We start from the raw sequence: 18,296 nt of genomic DNA, 5'->3' as shown, positions 1-18,296 counted from the left end.
CTTTAAGACAATGCCTGAATGTTTAATGGGCCCGTGTTTTTTTCGTGTTTCTAGATCTCTTAAACTGCTGACTTTGCTCCGAATTTAAAGCATGCGATTACACGATAATCACACTATTTGCAATTTTATATATTGCATAGTGATAACTACAATTATATTTTAAACTATATGCATATTAGGTCCAAATCCGTCAGCAGAACAAGATTTTAGTAAGTAGACACTGTTCCAAAACTGTCACGGTTATGCAGTCTGATTCGTCTGGCTCTGACATCATAAAGGGGTGGTGAGAATGGACAGGTACGGTTTCCTTTGCCCAATCATTTTACCTAACGCGTTTCTGAAGCGAAATTGACAGTTACTCTGGCTAATTGGAACGCGAGTGTTTCCTGTTACACTTTCCAACCAATTAGAATGGCAGTTGGGCGGACCTCCGAGTAGGAACATTCCCCGGCACCTCATCTCATTCTGCCCAGTTCGATCGGCAACGGGAGCGGAAAGAGGAAAGCAGAGAGCCCGAAGGCAGTAGCCCCCACCACCGCCGGCCCAGGTTACCATCTAGCACCGGGAAATATAGCAAAGAGCCGCCGCCGGCTGAAGCCATTACCAACAAGTAACAATGAGCAGCGAGGCCGAGACACAGCAACAACCGCCGCAGCCTGCTGCCGATGCGGAGAGCCCATCCAGCCCGGCAGCCGCAGCTTCCGCGGGGGATAAGAAGGTCATCGGTAAGACTGCTGGAGCTAGTTAAGCTAACTAGATAGCTAACGTGTTTTACGGCACAGAGGCAATGCGCAAAAGTGGTCCTGCTAATGTTGTTAACTCGATCCACAGCTCAGTCTACCTTAAACTAAAATACATTCGTTAGAAACGGCCGTTGAGCCGCACAACGTTAGCACATGTTAAGTAATGGTAGCGAAATTTTTATTTTAGCCAACGGGACCCAGTATAGTTTTGGATCCCGTTGGCTAAAATTGAATTATTTCATGGGCTATGTTCTATTCAGTGTGTTGGCGTTTTCTAACGAGAAGCTTTCTAGGAAAAGTTAAACTAATCTTCTTTTGATGTCTGAAAAACGCTAGACGTTTACGTGCTAGCGATACAGAATTAAACTATCGGTTGGAAGCCAGACAGTGCAAGCTTTTTTTTTTATATATAGTTTTTATACATCGCTGCTTTAATAGCTAACACTTTGGCCTTCATATTAAATAATTTTAGACGACATGAGTATTAAAAAGGTATTAATAAGGTATTTTAGACTTTTAATCTTTCCTGTTCATCGGCCTCCTCGCGTCAAACGTACGCCATAGAATGCCGTGGTACCGGGTGGCCGTCACGTAAATGGTCGCTGAAGTGGTTTCTGGCCGTTATCGGATCCTGTGTATATACGCCAACGTCGGTGCTGATTTTAGGCAGACAGTTAATGGGAAATCATGTATTAAAGTAATAAAGTTAACTTTAATGCCGTGTTTGTGGAACACCGAGATATCCACTGGCTTTACCGGTTACAAATTATGTCGAAATCAAGCTAGCGTTAGCGACTTGCCGTCCTTTGTTCGCACGAGTCTTGCTCCCTGGTGAAATATTAAAAAAAAAAAAAAAAAAAAAATCTATAACACTCGAAACTATGTTCAGACTTTTAATTGTTACAGCTAGCAGCGAATTATATTTGGATTTGATCGGAAATTCACCAGAGCACAACTGTCAGCGGTCGACTATTTTCGGTGGAATTGATGAGGTCTCGTTAGGGCCTAGCGATCGACCGACGGTTGCTGGCTTGTTTGCGAAGCTATGTTAGCTTAGCCAGCTAACTTGAGCTATTTACATGGCTAAAGAGGCCATCCAAAATGTCCGCCGTGTATTCCACTGATTTCTTTCGCCATTTCGTTGGTTGTTAATTGAAACCAGTATAACCGTGGCATTTTTTCTAATTTTTTTTTTTTTTTTTTTTTTTAACGTGCTAAGCATTTGGTCACAATAGAAGCTGTCCGATGTGTTATGTTCATTTCCGCTTGCTGGCAGTAATCCAAGCACATGGTTCAGACCTTCTCAGCTACATAGCTATGCTAACAAGCCAGCTGAGCTTGCTAACATATCCGGGCGCGATTACCACGTGTGAACGCTCAGTAGTGCGTCTAAAATGGGGCAGTAGGTCTGCTGTAGTTAAGTCAATGTGTTTAGCTACAGCGGCCTGCTATGATGATGTTGAAATCTTTGATTTGGATGGCATCACAGTAGAAAGGGACGTTATAAATAGGGGTAATGAAGTCTTGAAATTCACACGAGAAGTAATCTAGTCGGTACTCATTCGTGGTACTCGTGCATGGTGTTCGTGACGGTTCATACCTCACACCAAATGCAGCTGGCACAAGACCCTCCTAAGCGCCAGGATCTATAATAGGAATGACAGTTGGGAGTTATATTTAACTTCCACATCAAACGTGTCACTTTCTCATGGTCTGTTCTTATTTTACACTTTGTCATTGTTAGAAGAATTATTAAATACAGACATGTATCTAAAATGATCATTAATACATGTTCATTTTTTTTTTTTTTTAAAGCAACAAAAGTCTTGGGTACAGTCAAATGGTTCAACGTCAGGAATGGATATGGGTTTATCAACAGGTAAGACTTCGCCTATCCCTTCTTTCCAAAGACCCTCATAACAGCTGTGTGTGTGAGGAAGAACATTCCCAATCCTATTATGGCTGTGATTTGCTTACAAAGCTGCCCAGATGAATTATCTACTCGTCTCCAAACTGGTTGCATGCATCTATTAATCCTTACACTCATTCGCTTTGTTGTAGTCTGCAGAGGTATCACTGCTTTTTGTGGCTCAGTAGGATACTTCTAATGGTGTTCTACTTTTTTAAATATTCATAGGAATGATACAAAAGAGGACGTTTTTGTACACCAGGTAAGCTTTGCAATATTGTATTTCTTTTTCATAATTTAACAAAAAATCTGATGATTATGGTGATTAGAAACATTTCAAACATGAAACATTGTGATTTCAGACAGCCATCAAAAAGAACAACCCGAGAAAATATCTTCGCAGTGTTGGAGATGGAGAAACTGTGGAGTTTGATGTAGTCGAGGGAGAGAAGGTAAGCTGTTCTTTGGTTAGTAATTCGGTTTTGTAGTCTGGCAGCTTCTAAAGAATGAATGTTCTCTAGTTATAAATAAATAAATAAATATTACTGTGGACACAGGGAGCAGAGGCTGCAAATGTCACCGGCCCAGGAGGTGTTGCAGTCCAGGGAAGCAAGTATGCTGCTGACAGGAACCGCTATAGGCGGTACCCCCGAAGGAGGGGCCCTCCCCGTGGAGGAGAATATCCAGAGAACTACCAGAGTGATGGAGAGGGCGAACAAGGCAGCGGAGGACGTGACAAAAGCAGAGAGGGTGGAGAGAACGCCCCTGAAGGAGACTCGCAGCAACAGCAGCGCAGACCCACTTACCCTGGCAGACGCCGCTACCCACCATACTTTGTACGTAGACGATACGGCCGCCGGCCCCCGTACACCAACGCACCACGCGGAGAGATGACTGAGGTATGCTGTCACAGGCTACTATCCTGAAACAGACACCCAGTTGTCCCTAAAGTCGGGACCGTAATATGATTATGTCATACTCGGCTCTTAACCCTCTCCTAACCCTCACGTGGTTGTGACCAATGGTGTATCGGGGGCCTTGCCAGTATTTTACAAATTGACTCTAATAAGGCCCCATAATTGTTACGGAGAACTACCTGGGACCTGATGAATGTAAAGACAAAGAATTACTACACACACACACACACACACACACACACACACACACACACACACACACTGATTACACCGAATTTTTGTTTCTGAGAAAAATGAGATCCACATATGAGAACATTCGCTTTACATTTCAATAGAACAGTGGCAGTATAACATCCTCGTAAGTGGATATGGCCTTGTAGAGCAAAATTTAGTCTACACAACCCAAAATGTGATGTCCACATATGTGGACACCAGGTCCTAGGAGGTTAAGTTTGCATGTCACTACTGAACTATGGTTCAGAAGGTGTTTGACCAGTTTGATCTGTTTGCTTTCAGGGAGGTGAGGGTGACGAGAACCAGGGAGGTCAAGACCAGGGCAACAAACCAGCGAGGCAGAACTACTACAGAGGCTTCCGACCAAGGTTCAGACCAAGGTTTGCATGTTGGCTTCACTGATGCAGGGCTGCAACAATAGGCGAATAAACCTTTGGGCTGTTTCCATCCTGGTCTTGTGTCCAGCAACAAAAATTTCTCTACTACTAATAAAAGAATCAAATAATCACCACATGTTTGGATAGAGAAGCTCTCCTTTTGTTGCAGCCTATCCACAAATTGCAGCTTTTCAGCAGTAATTTGGTAGTCACTTGAATCCTGCATCTTGTTTTAGTAGATGTTTTTTTTTTTTTTGTTGTTGTTGTTGTTGTTGTTTTGTTTTTTTTCTGCATGGTATTTTTATTTTGTAGTTAAGAGTACCATCATTGTTTGCTTAAAGCTTCTTCCTTTTTGCTTGTTAACTTTAGGGGTCCACCCCGTCCCAGACCGGTGCGGGACGTTGAGGAGGACAAGGAGAATCAGGGCGGCGAGGGTGGTCAGAATCAGCAGCCCCGCCAGCGCCGCTACCGCCGCAACTTCAATTACCGCCGCAGACGCCAACAGACTGGTGGCAAACCTGGCCAGGAAAACAAGGAGGCCAAGACAGGAGGTGACACATCGGCAGAGAAAACGTCCGCTCCCGAGGCCCAGCAGGGTGGGGCTGAGTAGGAAATAACCTGCCCACCGGCACCTACCATCTTTTACCATCGTCCGGGTGAGTCTGGGTCTGCTTTGACCATATTCTTTATGTCTAATTTCACATTTGTTCATCAGATTCAGCATCTGGGACTGAAAGCAAAATAACTAGGCAGCCTTACAGCAGTGTTTTGTAGAGCTGAATAGCTTGTCCTATACACTTTTTGGCTCTGTAGTGGACAGTCCGAAAGCCTGAGGTAATCTAGTGGATTTGATTAAGCAAACAGTCTGGCACCACTGAGCTCCATCACTTTTGTCTCAGTGCTGTCTGAACAGCGGCTCTGAATAGTATCTCTCATGATGCACTTTTTTAGGCATTTCATTATACAACATGCAAAATGTCTAAACCCAAATGGCTGGGAATGTTTAATAAAAACATACAGTGGACTAATTGCTAATGTTCTTCTTTTACAGTTTTTTTGTCAACAAGAAGAAACATCAAATAAGATCTGAGCAATAAAGATTTGACTTGACGATCGTCACAAGCTTGCACCATGCATTTGACCAGATTACCACCGATGGCCTGCAGAATCTATGCAGACTTGTTTTTTTTCCATTATTTTTATGTGACAGCTACAAAAAGTTTTGGGGAAACAGCAAATGTTTTTCTAAATCTGTCCTAAGTTTTTACACCAAATGGTTTTTAAAGATAAAATGGAATTTGATATCTGGTCAGTTTGACATTTTTAAATAACTTTTTATGTATTCAAACATTTTAACAAAATGCAAGCTCAAATAAAAGTCCAGAACCCAGGAAAAATGTTTGGAGTGGTTGCTGTTTTTATTTCAAGTATACAGGATATGAAAAAAGGCACAATCTAATTTCGCTTTCATTTACAGAGGACACAGTTTAAGGTTTTTTTTTTATTCCCCACTTCATATAAAGATGAGGGACTTAAGCAATGCTGTGGTTTATCATAAACTATATTTACAATGGTAAATGTTTAACCAGAACTTTGGTCACTTATTCACAGCACAATAATAAAACCCTTTGAAACATCTTAGACATTAACAGTGTAGTACCAGTACTTATCCACAAGATCATCACATCTAAAGATCATTTTATGGCAGCAAGGAAATTAAAATGCAGCTTTTAGCAAGAAGAAAATGGCTGGAGTGAGCTGTACAAGGTGACTAAAATGTACACGTGGCCAGGAAGTCTTTGTGCTGCACATTCATACAGGTGAAAAAAAAAAAAAAAAAAAAAATCCTTACTGTTCAATTGTTCCTGAAAGAGATCGACACAGTTTCAAATAATGTGTTCTGATAGCCTGATGGTAGAGAGAAATGAAAGTCACAAGGTAGAAATAGGAACCTGAATCATCTCATCTGAGACCAGAGAATAGCATTAATGGTCAGTTATGGTTTTATCTGTGCCTAGTAAATGTTTTTCAGGCTGTTGGTAATGGACTGCTGGACCACATTGACTATAATTGATAGTTTGTGTTTAGTAAGATTCATCAGCAGTGCAGTCTCTCAGACATTGGTCTCTTTGCGCAGACGCCTCATACGCTGTACATTGCTCTCTATTGCTTCAGGGTTGGTGATCTCTGTGGCACAGCTATTGGGAAACCAGCCCCTCACTCCATCTCGCATTCTCTCCCCGTAGCACCATCCTAGGAGAAGATGACTGTTAAGGTCAACTTAAAAGCACCTTACATTTTATTTTGTGCTCTTACAAAAAAGAACAGCAACACTCTTGTGTTTGATGGTGTGAAATTTGCATTGTATTACAGATAGGAAAGAATGTCTCACCCTCTTGTTTTTGTAGGACAATGACAAGCTCGGCTTCTTTCAGACCCAGTTCATCTGGCTCCTTTGGCATGTAGGATTTGGTGGCCTCATACTGTGGCAGACCTGAAGGGTAAATGGCAGTGAAGTTCATAAAACTGTATGTGGAACATCTTAGTTTTCCTACTCCTTTGTAGGACAGTAACTTCTATCCAACGGGGTTTAAAATTACACCAAAGTACATAGCATAACTTCTTTTGAGTGGCACACCCTTTGATAACAAAACCGAATGTCAACAGCTATGCAACTCCACCTTTTATTGTGGGTTTGCTGTAGATATGGTAAACGGACTGGTTCTTCTGGCACTTTTCATTTTTAAAATACCAATGCTTTAATTTGAAAACCATTTAAATGTATCTATTCTGATCTTATAGCAGCAAAGGTTACTGGCCGGGTAATCTGAATCATTTGGCTACATCTAAGTCAACAGAGGAACCAAAAACTTTTACTATTTGATGCTTTTTGAGTCTAAACGGTAGTAAGTCTGAATTATTGGAACCTTTTCTTGCAATGTAGTTTTTTTATGGATCAAAGTAAATCTAACAAGCTCAACCAAAGAAGAAAGGAACACTGCAGCTGTGTAAACAAATATGTCGGCAAAACTGAATGCAAATCATCTGTTTTCTGTGCTGCACTGTGCTGAGGGAGTTCATAACAAATGAATAACATCTCAAGAAAACAAACACTGCGATTCAACTTACATTCTTTATAATAATACAAGCTTACCATCAGTATTAGTGGAGCCAACTGGCTGCTTGTGTTCTGTAAGAGCAACTATCCATCGTTCCCGGTCCACCCTTGGTAACAGAAAATAAATATAAAGCACAATTAAGAAAAAAAGAAAAAGACTACAAACCAGCATTTTTTTTACAGTGAAATTCTCAACATGGGAGGATCTTAGGCTGCCATTAAGATTCATGGCAGTAGAGAGCGCCAGACACAAACTATCAGATGTGGTCTTCCAGGTGGTAAATGTGATTTTGAATAAATAACTACTATCAGTATTGAAAGAAAGCAATACTTTAGAATCACATTGTGATATAAAGCATTAGAAGTTGTTAGACCTCTGGGTAAGTAAACTCTTCTCTGAGAGATTTATAGCTGAGCTTAAGAGGAGTGTGAAAGTCACAGTACCTGGATTCAGCCAGTAGGGAGATTTGCTCTGCTCTCCCTTCACTGTTCTTGCTCATCAGTAGTCTAAAAGAAAGGTAGCTAGAGTGGTTCTTGGGAGACATAGATGCCCTTTTCTCTCCATCCTCTCCCATCTCCACCTCAATATTCTGTAAAGTAGCGTAATCCAACACCACAAAACTCTCCTCACTGGACAGACAATTGGGAGAAAAACAAAAAACAAAAGTCCATCATATTGCAATTTTAAACTTATTGTGTCATCTTGCCAAACTTGCTGTGAAACCTAGTTTATGCATGTGTCAATGTACCTAGATCCCAAGCAGCAAAAACTACATCACTTGATTGATAACTGTCTCTCCTACATACTATCACTTGACTTAAAAATTTGTCTAAATGACTCCAGTGTTGTGGGCGACTCCTTCCTCTGAGCTGACATTGTTTGCTTTCTCCCTAACTCAAAACAGAAAGCTGTAGTCAGTCGAGCTGACACGCTGAATGCAGGATTGAAGAATCTCAAGTATGCAAGCACCACATCCATACTCTCTCCTTGCTCTGTCCCTTTCCCTCCTCTCTTCTGTTTCTCATATTCGGTCAGCAGCTGGATCTACTTAGTATCCACTACAGTCACAAGGAAATAGCAAGCAAGTGAATTAAACTGTTAGTGGGTTTAAGCGTTCTCTTGCCCGCTTTAGCAGATGTCCAGCCAAGTTCTGCTGTACTCTACCATTATTTTAATTAATCTTTTAGGTGTCCACTACTCATGGTCCACCTGGAATCATCATAAGATACATCATTTGAATATTTGTCATCAAAATCAATGAAAGAACTCAATCAATACACAGGGAAACCCTTAAACTAATTCTGACAGTCATCTTTATACTCCGCTTCAAAATTTCCCACTGTATCCAGATTGTTGGCACTCCATTCCCACTCACCTCTTCTTCTTGGTAACAATCAGTACATCGCTGAAGACAAACAGGTAGTAGCTTCTGGTGCTGAAAGCCTTCCATATGCTGAACTCTTCAAGTGAGAGGCGCAGCTCACCGCGTTTCTTCAGCCACCGTGATGATGACACCAGTGGGAATGCCTGTCAGCATCAACAGATTTATCATTCCAGGTTAGCAAAGTGGACTCAGAGGTTTTATTCATATGCATTTTTAAATGACATTGTTATTTATTACTACAATTATTTAGGATATTTTACTAATCAATGTGACCATATGTATGTATCGGTGTATTCTTTCTTGACTGTGTGGAAGCACACCTTGATTTTACCAAAATCCATTTGTTTCTCGATGGTGTACATCTGCTCAGTTCGCTCCATCCGTCTAGCTCCATCATTGCAGCTAGTTACCAGCTGTTGGCATAATAATTTTAACAATAGCAGCATAAATGTCACGGTCCGCTCACAGATGATAACTGTGAAGCTGCAGAGTGCTTTACATGCATCCTAGCTGAGCTGTGCTCAGTACCTTGTTGATGGAGTACAATGCCCAAATAGCAGCAAAGTACTGCGCTGTTCCTTGTGGAGTTTTCTGGCTGATTGTCTGAGGAGAAAACAAATACCAGTTACTCTCTTGTGTATTAGTTAACACTTAGTACAGAAAAGCCTGACTGATATTCTGGCAGGGCTGATATACCAGTATCAGCATTTAGAATTGGTGAATAATTTAAATTAAAAAAAAATATTAAGAAAAAAAATGGATGGATGGACGGACATAAAGACTTGGTAGAAACACCCTTCAACCAAGTTTATCCACCAGAGGGCACTCTGCGACTATCTTGCAACACTACAAAAACAATCAGCTGATCTCAGCAGAGAAGGGTAGAGCATAAACAAGCAATCCACGACTTGTTGAAATAGTAAACCAGGAATATTTTTAAACTGCATTGTCAGGGCTTCTGTTTATGTTTCATGTGTGTGAAAGAAAAAAAATATTGGCCGTTGTATTGGATTTCTAACAAATCCTGTGTCAGTCAGGCTCTAATGAATGTATGATTCTGACAAAAAGAGAAAATACACACAGAACCTCCTGACCATGAACCCATTTTTTTCAGGTTCTTTGTATGTTCCACTCTAAAAGTAAAAAAAGGAAAAACAAAAGTGCAAATTATACATCTCTAACCATAGGAGCTGTGAATAAGAACTTTTACTCATTTAGTAAAGCAAAGCTTAAACTGACATCCAGCAGTAGTGGCAGTCTGGTTACTCGCTGCATGGGAAGGATGAGAAAGGAGAGCATGGGCAGGCCTCTGCATTCACTGCTCATTTCGATTTGCTTCAGGGTCTCCTTGAACGCATTGTTACTTGACCTAAGAGATGGAGAAAGATACATGTTCATCTCATTTAGCCATGTTACTGGAGAAACTCAACAGCTTGCTTGTTCTTCTACTCACAGTAGCTTCTGCAGGGTCCTCTGCTGAAAGGTCTCGTTGGAGCAGTAGCTAATGTATGGCTCAAAGTGTTTACGAGCGTGGGTCTGAACAATGTCGCTAATATCCGTGATCACTGGGTATTCAGAGTGACGTCGTTCAAGGTCCTCAAAAAACCTGATGATGGATTGTGAAGGAGAGTTCAGTAACAATTCAGACATGTACAGAGCGTGTTTAGGCTGAACTGAGTGTGACCACTCAAGAGTTTACATTTCAATATATCTGATGTATCTGATTTTACAGTACTGTGCAAAATCTTGTGGCACCCCCTCTGAGACACACACACACACATTTTTATTTTACTCCAATAAGCCAGACTTCTGTGAAATTTTTTAAAGTCCCCTTGATAAGTAGTTAAATAGTTATGTTTTTTTCCCCTCAACACTGACCAATGATTTATTCAAGCACAAAAAAAGCACCTAATTAGAGGGTAGAACCAGTGATGTATCTGCACATAACAGACTACTTAGTAAAGAACCCATTTGAACTAGGCATTTTTAATTAGGCACTTTGTTACTAGAAGCCTTTTGCAAAAACACAAACTAAAACCCAATTGATACCATTTCTTTAGTTGAAGGAATGAAAAACTGATGACACAGTTTGACAGAAATAAAAAAAATTTTCACCAACAATGCGATTCTCAAGCTATTAGCTTGATGGAATTATGAACACAGGAAAATGCCGTCAGATTTTGGTCCACCATGTAATACTATTTGGAAAGCATCTAATCGGCAACAACTTCATTTTTCAGCATGACAATGATCTCAAACACACTGCCAATGGAGTAAAAGCACATCTAGACAGACAAGCCCACAATGAAACACTAACGGTCTTGGATTGGCATCCCCAGAGTCCAGACGGAGTGTGGGATCATTTTGACAGAGAACAGATCAAAAGGCAGCCAACACACAAATAATAGTTTTAAACGTCCTTCAAGAAACCTTTTGAACTATTCCTGAAAACTACTTAAAGAAATGAGAAGAAGAGAATTTTTCTAACAAATTAAGAAAGAAGAAGTGGCTCAAGACTTTTGCACAGAACTGTATGTTAGTAAAAATCTATGACTTTGACACAACAATCTAAAATCAAAAATGACCTTTAAGTTACATCAAAGTATTTGGGATAAACCTATCACTTATCACAGAAATAGTTTGTGGCGATGTTAAGCAACTTTAGTAACAGGAAGAAATGACTTCTGACCTTTTTTCTCTCTGGGTTCGTACAGATAAATAACAAACATCAACATGAAAAACGACTTTTAGCCCAGCCCTTCAAAAGTGCATTTTAAACAAACAAAAAAGGATGAAAATGACACCTGAAAACAGCCTAGCCAATAAACCAACTACAGGACACACACACACACACACACACACACACACACACACACACACACACACACACACACACACACACACACACACACACACACACACACACACACACACACACACACACACACACACACACACACACACACACACACACACACACACACACACACACGGGTACTGTAACTGAGACAGCAGCTTCCAATGCACATTCACTAGTTTCACAGATACTGTTTTACTTGGAAACAGAAGAAGAGGCTCAAAGATGAAAGGGCATTTCTTTTTGTCAATAAAGTTGCTTGCATTACACACAGGCTGGTTTCAAACACATTATCATTATAAAGCCTGGGAATACCACTCTGAGCAGATAGGCAGCAGAACCAGTTTGACTAGCAAGTTTTAACATGTTTATGGGGCCTACAGGACACTACAGAAATGCTAATGGAAATGTTCAACCGGAATTTTTGAATCAACATTTTTCCCCACATGAAACTATGTTTCAGATGAATTAGACATCACTGCTTTCTCCGGAAAATTAAAAGAAAAAATAAAACTAAGAGGGTCTTTTTGAAGTCAGTTTTTGAAATCAGCAAAATACAGTAAAGTTCATGAACTAGCATTTTATGGCCCCATTTTTACATACTGATATAACTATGAGATCCTGAAGAGTCAGGTGCTGACCTTTGACTAACGTCACGGATGACGGCAATATTGGAGAAGAGGTGATGGTGCTCTGTGGCCGTCATTGTCTTCCTGAGTGTTTCGCTTTCCTTGAAGTTGCGTACCAGGATACCCAGGCTGTGCAGGTATGAATGCTCTGAGGTGATGATCTCAAAAATGGCCTGTCAAGTGAAGACAACAAGTTACACAACCAAGTAAATTGGAATGAGCCATTCACTCTGCAACATGTACTTGCTGCTGTCAAGTTCTTTCACTTTAATTCACCATGTTCCTTATTTCGTGTGTGATGTAGTGAGTTCCTACATATCCCAGAATTCATTTAGAGCGTTAGCTTTTTGCTCCTTCCTTTCAGAGAGATAACATCTTCTTACTGCATTCGGCTTTGTTGGTTTTATCACTACATTACAGCCAACCAGAAAACCCAGTGTGCAGCAGGTGACACATTATAAAACATGAGCTGTTGCTGCTGTGCATTCTGGTTTATCAAGGCTGCTGTGGTTTTAAAAAAAAATGGTGGCTCAAAGGTTGGAGCAATGCCTAAATCCAGTGTTACTATTGCAGATATTAATCTTAAAATTCACAGAACACTTAAGTTTAATGAATCCAACAGCAGACACTTCACCACTGCTTGATTAGTGACAGTGTATTTTCAGCTGTATGACAGAATAAACACTATGTTTTACATTATCTTAGTTTACCACTTGTGTTGTGGTTAGAACCTTGGAGGAACGAAGAGGTGGGAACGACACACCTTCCAGGAATGACCAAAGGGCATGAGCCAAGCTAAATCTAACAAGTTTTGACTTGAAGCTTTAAATGTCAATAAGTAACAGTAAGACTGCGTGGTGGAGTGGGTAAAGATCTCTGTTGCAAGAACCTGAAATCTGAAATCTTCATTACAGTCTATTACACTCAAGCTACAGTCTATCCACAAGGTGTGCAACTTTTTTTTTTTTTTTCATTAACCTAAGCAATCCTAAATTTCAATAAAATGCTTTCATAGTTCCTAAAACATAATTTGGACGACTGCAGGAAACTGGTTCACCATTTAAAGTAGACCTATGAGGTGACCAAAAGTACAAAGGAGCATGATAAGCACCTGTGTATGAGACTGCCAGAGAATGATTACATTGACAGGGTGTGGCTTTATTCAGGGTCTGTAGTGCATACAGGGTGGACCTTTGCTATTGACACAACAGCTGACATCTCAGATGGCTGGTGAGGGAAAAATCCACCCTGGGATAGTGTTACACTGCACAGATAGTATCAGTTTGTGATGTTTGTTGGCTTTTCTGAAGTTTCTGGAATGAAATATAACTGGATTTGTTGTTACATTAACTTCATTTGAACCCACCTTAGCAGGTTCCTAGCCTGCTTAGAGAGCCTTTAGACAAATTCTATGAGAACAGGTTTCCATTCAGGAAATTAATTTAGGATTAACTTTCTTCCCCCTAAACAAAAACTCTGTCTATACTATTAAGCTAAATTAGAATTCTGACTTTTCTTACGACACCTTCGGTAATCATGTCTTGCTTGAATCAATTTAATCCCCTTTAAAAAAAACCCCAAAACAATTTCCTGTGTGTCCCTCGTTCTATTAAACTACAAAATGTCATAATAATCATTACATTAATAAACTGTAATCTAGTATAAAAAAATATTAATAGTCACTGTATGTATGGCTTTCTTATTCTGGTATCAATCAGTTTTCATTGAAACCACATGCTGTGGCTGCTTTTCTTTTTATCTGAGTGAACAGAAGCAGCACAACACTGCTGGACTTTAAGTCACATCAAAGTATTACATCAAGTATAAAAAGTTGCCATTCTTATTCTAAACATTTTGGCTGAAATGGTTTGAACTTGTCAAATGTGCCATGTTTTATGGTTGCATTTATGGTTTAGCCACAGAGTTTTAGTGGTGTGCTGTTTTCTGTAGCATGCTGAAGCACACCACAATCCCTCTCAGAAAAGGGGTCAGTAGTACTTGGAAGATGAGGGAACCGGTTAATCCAGCATAGCAGTGCCGGGGAAATTACCAAATTGGTTTGTATTGTAGTCATCGTGGACTTGTTTTCTTCATGCCCAGGCTTTGTGATCACCTGATCTGTACTGCTGCTGTGACACAGAGGTTTACTGGTCTCTCTGGATTCAGCCAACTGCACCATCAGCTCATATTGTGGCTGTCTTTCACCCATACCTCTACTACAAAGACTGAGTTTGTGAAGTGATAAGGGGCAGCATCAGCTTAAATTTAAACTAATGATGATTGACCAAATTAGTTCATCCACTACTGCTGGATGTCAAACTACTCAGTTCCACAGCCTGCAGTGCACATTTCATTCATTGCTAAAAACATTTCATTACATGAACCAGATACCTTCAACAAGACAATATGCACCTACCCACTGTGTGCCATATTAAACGAATAAACCTAAACATACTCATTTTTTTTTTTTACATTTCTTCTGGTCCTTAACCATGGCCATAATCTGTCACCTTCCTCTGTGTCCTCTTCTGTTGACAACTTAATCTGAGATTTGTTACACAGTAAAGTTAACACCTTTCCAGGCCAACCTGATATAGTAAGCAGGTATGTAAGCACACACACTTACCTCCTGACGCTTTCGCTCCTGAGGTGTGACCGAGTCCAGAATACCAGTCTCCTTCACCTTTAAAAGCGATATAAAAAGAATCAATAGTTTGAACTAAATTTTTTTTGAAGATTTTTTTTAGACCAGTATATAAAACATATTCAGTACAGTAACATTAAGCTTTTACATCAGATAACTTTAATTCAAATTGATTAAAAAAAAAAGAAAGAAAGAAAGAAAAAAAACCCACAAGGTAAACAGACTGCTCTTAGCATATACTTGATTCTCTCATTGCATTTGGACATGTACCTGTGGCAGCTGGCTCCAGGTGAGCTGGGTTGGTCGGTAGTTCTTTATCACAATGCCCTGATCATTTGCAGCAGGCTCTGCCACCACAGACTCATCAAGGGACTCATCTTGCTGAGTGGACTGCAGCCCCCGCTCACGGATTTCCTGGTAGAGGTGCGGTGTAGCTGAGGACAACATCAACATCAAATTGAACTCGGAAGATTTTATAGTCAGAGTCCTAAATGCACAGTTCTAAAAGCATCTACTCTCATGATCACGTTACGTGTGGATTTTGCTGTTTTTCACCCACAAATGTGCAAAAAAAAAAAGTACATTAAAAAAATATAACAGATAAAATGACAAAGCTGGATTGTAACACCATATTAAGATGGATTATTTGAGAATGAAAACGAGGGAGGTGAGAATGCATCAGGTAGACAGAGAGTACGTTAAATGTGCAGGTTAAAGATCGAAGAGGGAAAACATCGAATGATCCTCGAGGACTTAAAAAGAAGCAAACGAGCAAACAGAAGTGTTGTTCAGGCAGTTCTCAATCAGCTGCTTCAGTATCAGTTTTATAAACTGAGTTTTCTTCCCAATTCCACACAACTAGATCTGAGAGTTGACTTGAAAAATCATGTCTCAAAAAGGAGATGCCGCAGTGCCTGAAGGTTCAGGATAACCTTCAGGGCCCAGCAGGTATTTAACATACCGGGAGTGTTTAGGGAGAAAGATTTCCGGTTCAGTCCCCTCCTTTCCAAGCTATGGCATGGAATTTATAGCTTTCTCTGCATGAGGTTTTCATCACTGAGCATAAGATTCATTTGCAATCTAGTTTCAAAATGTCAAACATAATTGGTATTTTCTGAGTATCTGAAGCCCTTTAACCAAATTAAGAGAGGCAGACAACGCGGCGCATGGGTGGACATACCATCTTTGAATGATCCACGTTGTCTCTGGTTCCTCTTTCTCCCCAGGGTTCCCTAGAAACAAAACAGCAGTGCAGCCTGAAGTTACTGTGGAATAAATGTGTGTTATTGACACTGATATTTTCTCCTTTCTTTCCTCATTCTGCCTTTAACAAACTTCCTGAACACTAGTCTAGTCGATCATGGAAACACGCCATCATCTTTATTACTAAAGTTGAATGTTGCTGACACTATCGGGTATTCCCCCGTCACCTATCAAAAGGCAAGACTGCTCATTTAAGAACTTTGGTAGCTACACCAGACTGAAACAGCCTGACAGACCCAGTCGAAGTGTATGTGTTTAAAGGTCACAACTACACAAAGAAAATGATGCTGCACATGCTCCAAGTAATTGGAAAAGTTGAGGTATGATTAATTAGAAGGACTGGCTTGAATACCTGTTTTTCTATGCAATTCATAAGCTAATATCAAACTGTGCCATACATACAAGTTCTCATCTAATTTACAGTATATTTGTGGCAGATGGGCAGAGTACAGCACTATCTTTAGACCCCCTGGCCTTAGCTTATGTACCTTACGTCCATGGGTGCGAACTGGGGCAGGACTGGGTGCTCTGCCCTCTCTGACGGGTTTCAGTTCGGTTGCAGTTGCTTGTTCCGTCGCCAAGGTTTCAAAATTCAAGCTAATTATTGCCGCTCTGTATGACTGGTTCCTGCGGTTCCTCCTAATACCAAAACCTTCTCCATCACTGTCGTAATCATCCCAGGACACATCTGGCCTCGGGGTTGAGTGACGGCTTTGGTTTGCGCTGCTGGAGTTCTCCAGTCCCACTGGGAATGTCACCACGGTGGTGTGGTGTCGGTTTTTAGGCCGGCTGGACACTGCTAACTTCTTGGGGATCATTTGCTCCTTGCCAGCCTTCAACGCAGCAGGACTCGTTGTGCTCAGAACCACCTGCTGAGGCACCGCAAGCCTGTGCACTTTATCCTCCTCCTCATTCTCCGCCTGCTCCTCGGGTGCGGATGCTTCAGGCTCAGGTGTTGCGGAGCCTGGCAAAGGGCACTCATCACCCGACTCGTATATATGTAGTTCTGTGGCGAACTGATTCTCCACGATCTGAGGGACCTGGCAGTCCTCTGACTGGCTCTGAGACATGGCGTCCTCCTGTCCTAATGTTGGCTGGTCGGGCTCTTCAGCAACTACAACAATGGACAAAGTACAGCATTGGCATAATATATAAAGTAGGCCCTTAGATAGAAACAAGGCAACAGTCTGGCCCTAAATAATCTCCAGTGACCCACCTTGTGATCCAGTTCCGCTCTCACACAAGCACACAGAGTTTTGATACCCTTCAAATTCATATGAAGGGACTTAACCCATGAGTCACCACTTACTGCTGGCCTGTAAATCTGTGCGCCGAAGTAACCACAAGAAAACAAACTTTTTAATAAGGTGGCTACTCCTGTGCTGTTCTGTGACCCACAAGCCCGTAATAACATGCGTACCTCTTATAAACACATTATTATAAATAAGCCTGGTGAAAGTCAGTCAGAAATCAGCTTTGCATGTGGGTTTCAAATATAAAATCCTGCTGCTCTAAATCCACTTTAAATGTTTTGGTTTTTCCGTGCATTTCGCCTTACATTCAGTCGCAAATTGATTTCCAATAACTTCGCTGCCTGTAAGACGGATTAGGTTGGGAGAGGGAAAAAAAATGTCTGCCTCGCATTCCCACAGTTCAAAACAGCGAGGTGACACGAAGTGCAAGCAACACCGAGACTGGGAGAGGTCCAATAAACTGTCTTACCTGAGTGAGCAGAGCTTCTGACAGCAGCCTCGTTTACTCGCTGACAGCTCGGGTCAGTCCGCCGGTACTCCCGGAGCTGCTGTCCGACACGCAGAAAGAGTGCAGCTTTTACTGAGCAGCAGCTGCACTCCTCCGCCGCTTTCTGTCACATTCTTCGTCTTTACTCGCCCACTTCCTCCTCTGTTTGCAGGCGCCCATTAAAGCGAACCCCTTACGTCACTACAGGTGCGCGAGCGTCAATCAATCATTAATAAGCGACCGTTTCGATGAAAGCAGGACCACAGATCGCGAGAAAGCTTCTCACGGATAAGCAGCCTTATATTTAGCCATTCATATTTAACACCTGCCCCTGTGATGCTGGATTATCCTATTTACCAGTCTAGGTTCGGTCATACAAACCTTGGCTTTAAAAAAAAAAAAAAATAGAGCACCAAGCAGAATTTTGACATTTGACTGGTTGAAATCCATTTGCAAATACATAAAGATAAAGTGTTCCCT

The 18,296-nt window shown here is 41.1% G+C and overlaps 2 protein-coding genes across 5 annotated transcripts; one reads left to right on the top strand and one right to left on the bottom strand.

Annotated features, from left to right (window-relative positions):
* The first annotated feature begins 456 nt into the window (after positions 1–456).
* Positions 457–5,578, top strand: ybx1 (Y box binding protein 1). 4 transcript variants are annotated; one of them, XM_031738193.2, is made up of 8 exons: positions 457–725; positions 2,559–2,622; positions 2,881–2,914; positions 3,015–3,104; positions 3,210–3,551; positions 4,086–4,171; positions 4,550–4,836; positions 5,232–5,578. In XM_031738193.2, exons 1-7 carry the CDS (start codon positions 617–619, stop codon positions 4,788–4,790), a joined length of 966 nt encoding a protein of 321 aa, XP_031594053.1. In that variant the 5' UTR covers positions 457–616; the 3' UTR covers positions 4,791–4,836; positions 5,232–5,578. The 4 variants fall into 4 exon arrangements, with proteins under 4 accessions (XP_031594053.1, XP_031594052.1, XP_031594056.1 ...); XM_031738192.2 differs by having other exon boundaries at positions 4,086–4,183; XM_031738196.2 differs by having other exon boundaries at positions 458–725; positions 3,210–3,488.
* On the bottom strand, positions 5,578–18,024 carry arhgef16 (Rho guanine nucleotide exchange factor (GEF) 16). The gene is made up of 15 exons (XM_031738191.2): positions 17,799–18,024; positions 16,565–17,190; positions 15,994–16,045; positions 15,084–15,247; positions 14,796–14,852; positions 12,182–12,342; positions 10,137–10,289; positions 9,923–10,052; positions 9,212–9,286; positions 9,004–9,096; positions 8,675–8,826; positions 7,743–7,928; positions 7,335–7,405; positions 6,573–6,674; positions 5,578–6,433 (listed from the first exon to the last, which is right to left on the bottom strand). The coding sequence occupies exons 2-15, from the start codon at positions 17,144–17,146 to the stop codon at positions 6,294–6,296; spliced, it is 2,118 nt and encodes a 705-aa protein (XP_031594051.1). The 5' UTR covers positions 17,147–17,190; positions 17,799–18,024; the 3' UTR covers positions 5,578–6,293.
* Between the last annotated feature and the right edge of the window lie 272 nt (positions 18,025–18,296).

This window comes from Oreochromis aureus, linkage group 20 (genome assembly GCF_013358895.1).
Source record: "Oreochromis aureus strain Israel breed Guangdong linkage group 20, ZZ_aureus, whole genome shotgun sequence".
NCBI classification, from domain to species: domain Eukaryota; kingdom Metazoa; phylum Chordata; class Actinopteri; order Cichliformes; family Cichlidae; genus Oreochromis; species Oreochromis aureus.
The sequence above is the reverse complement of the archived record's forward strand: the minus strand, read 5'-3'. Positions and strand labels throughout refer to the sequence as shown.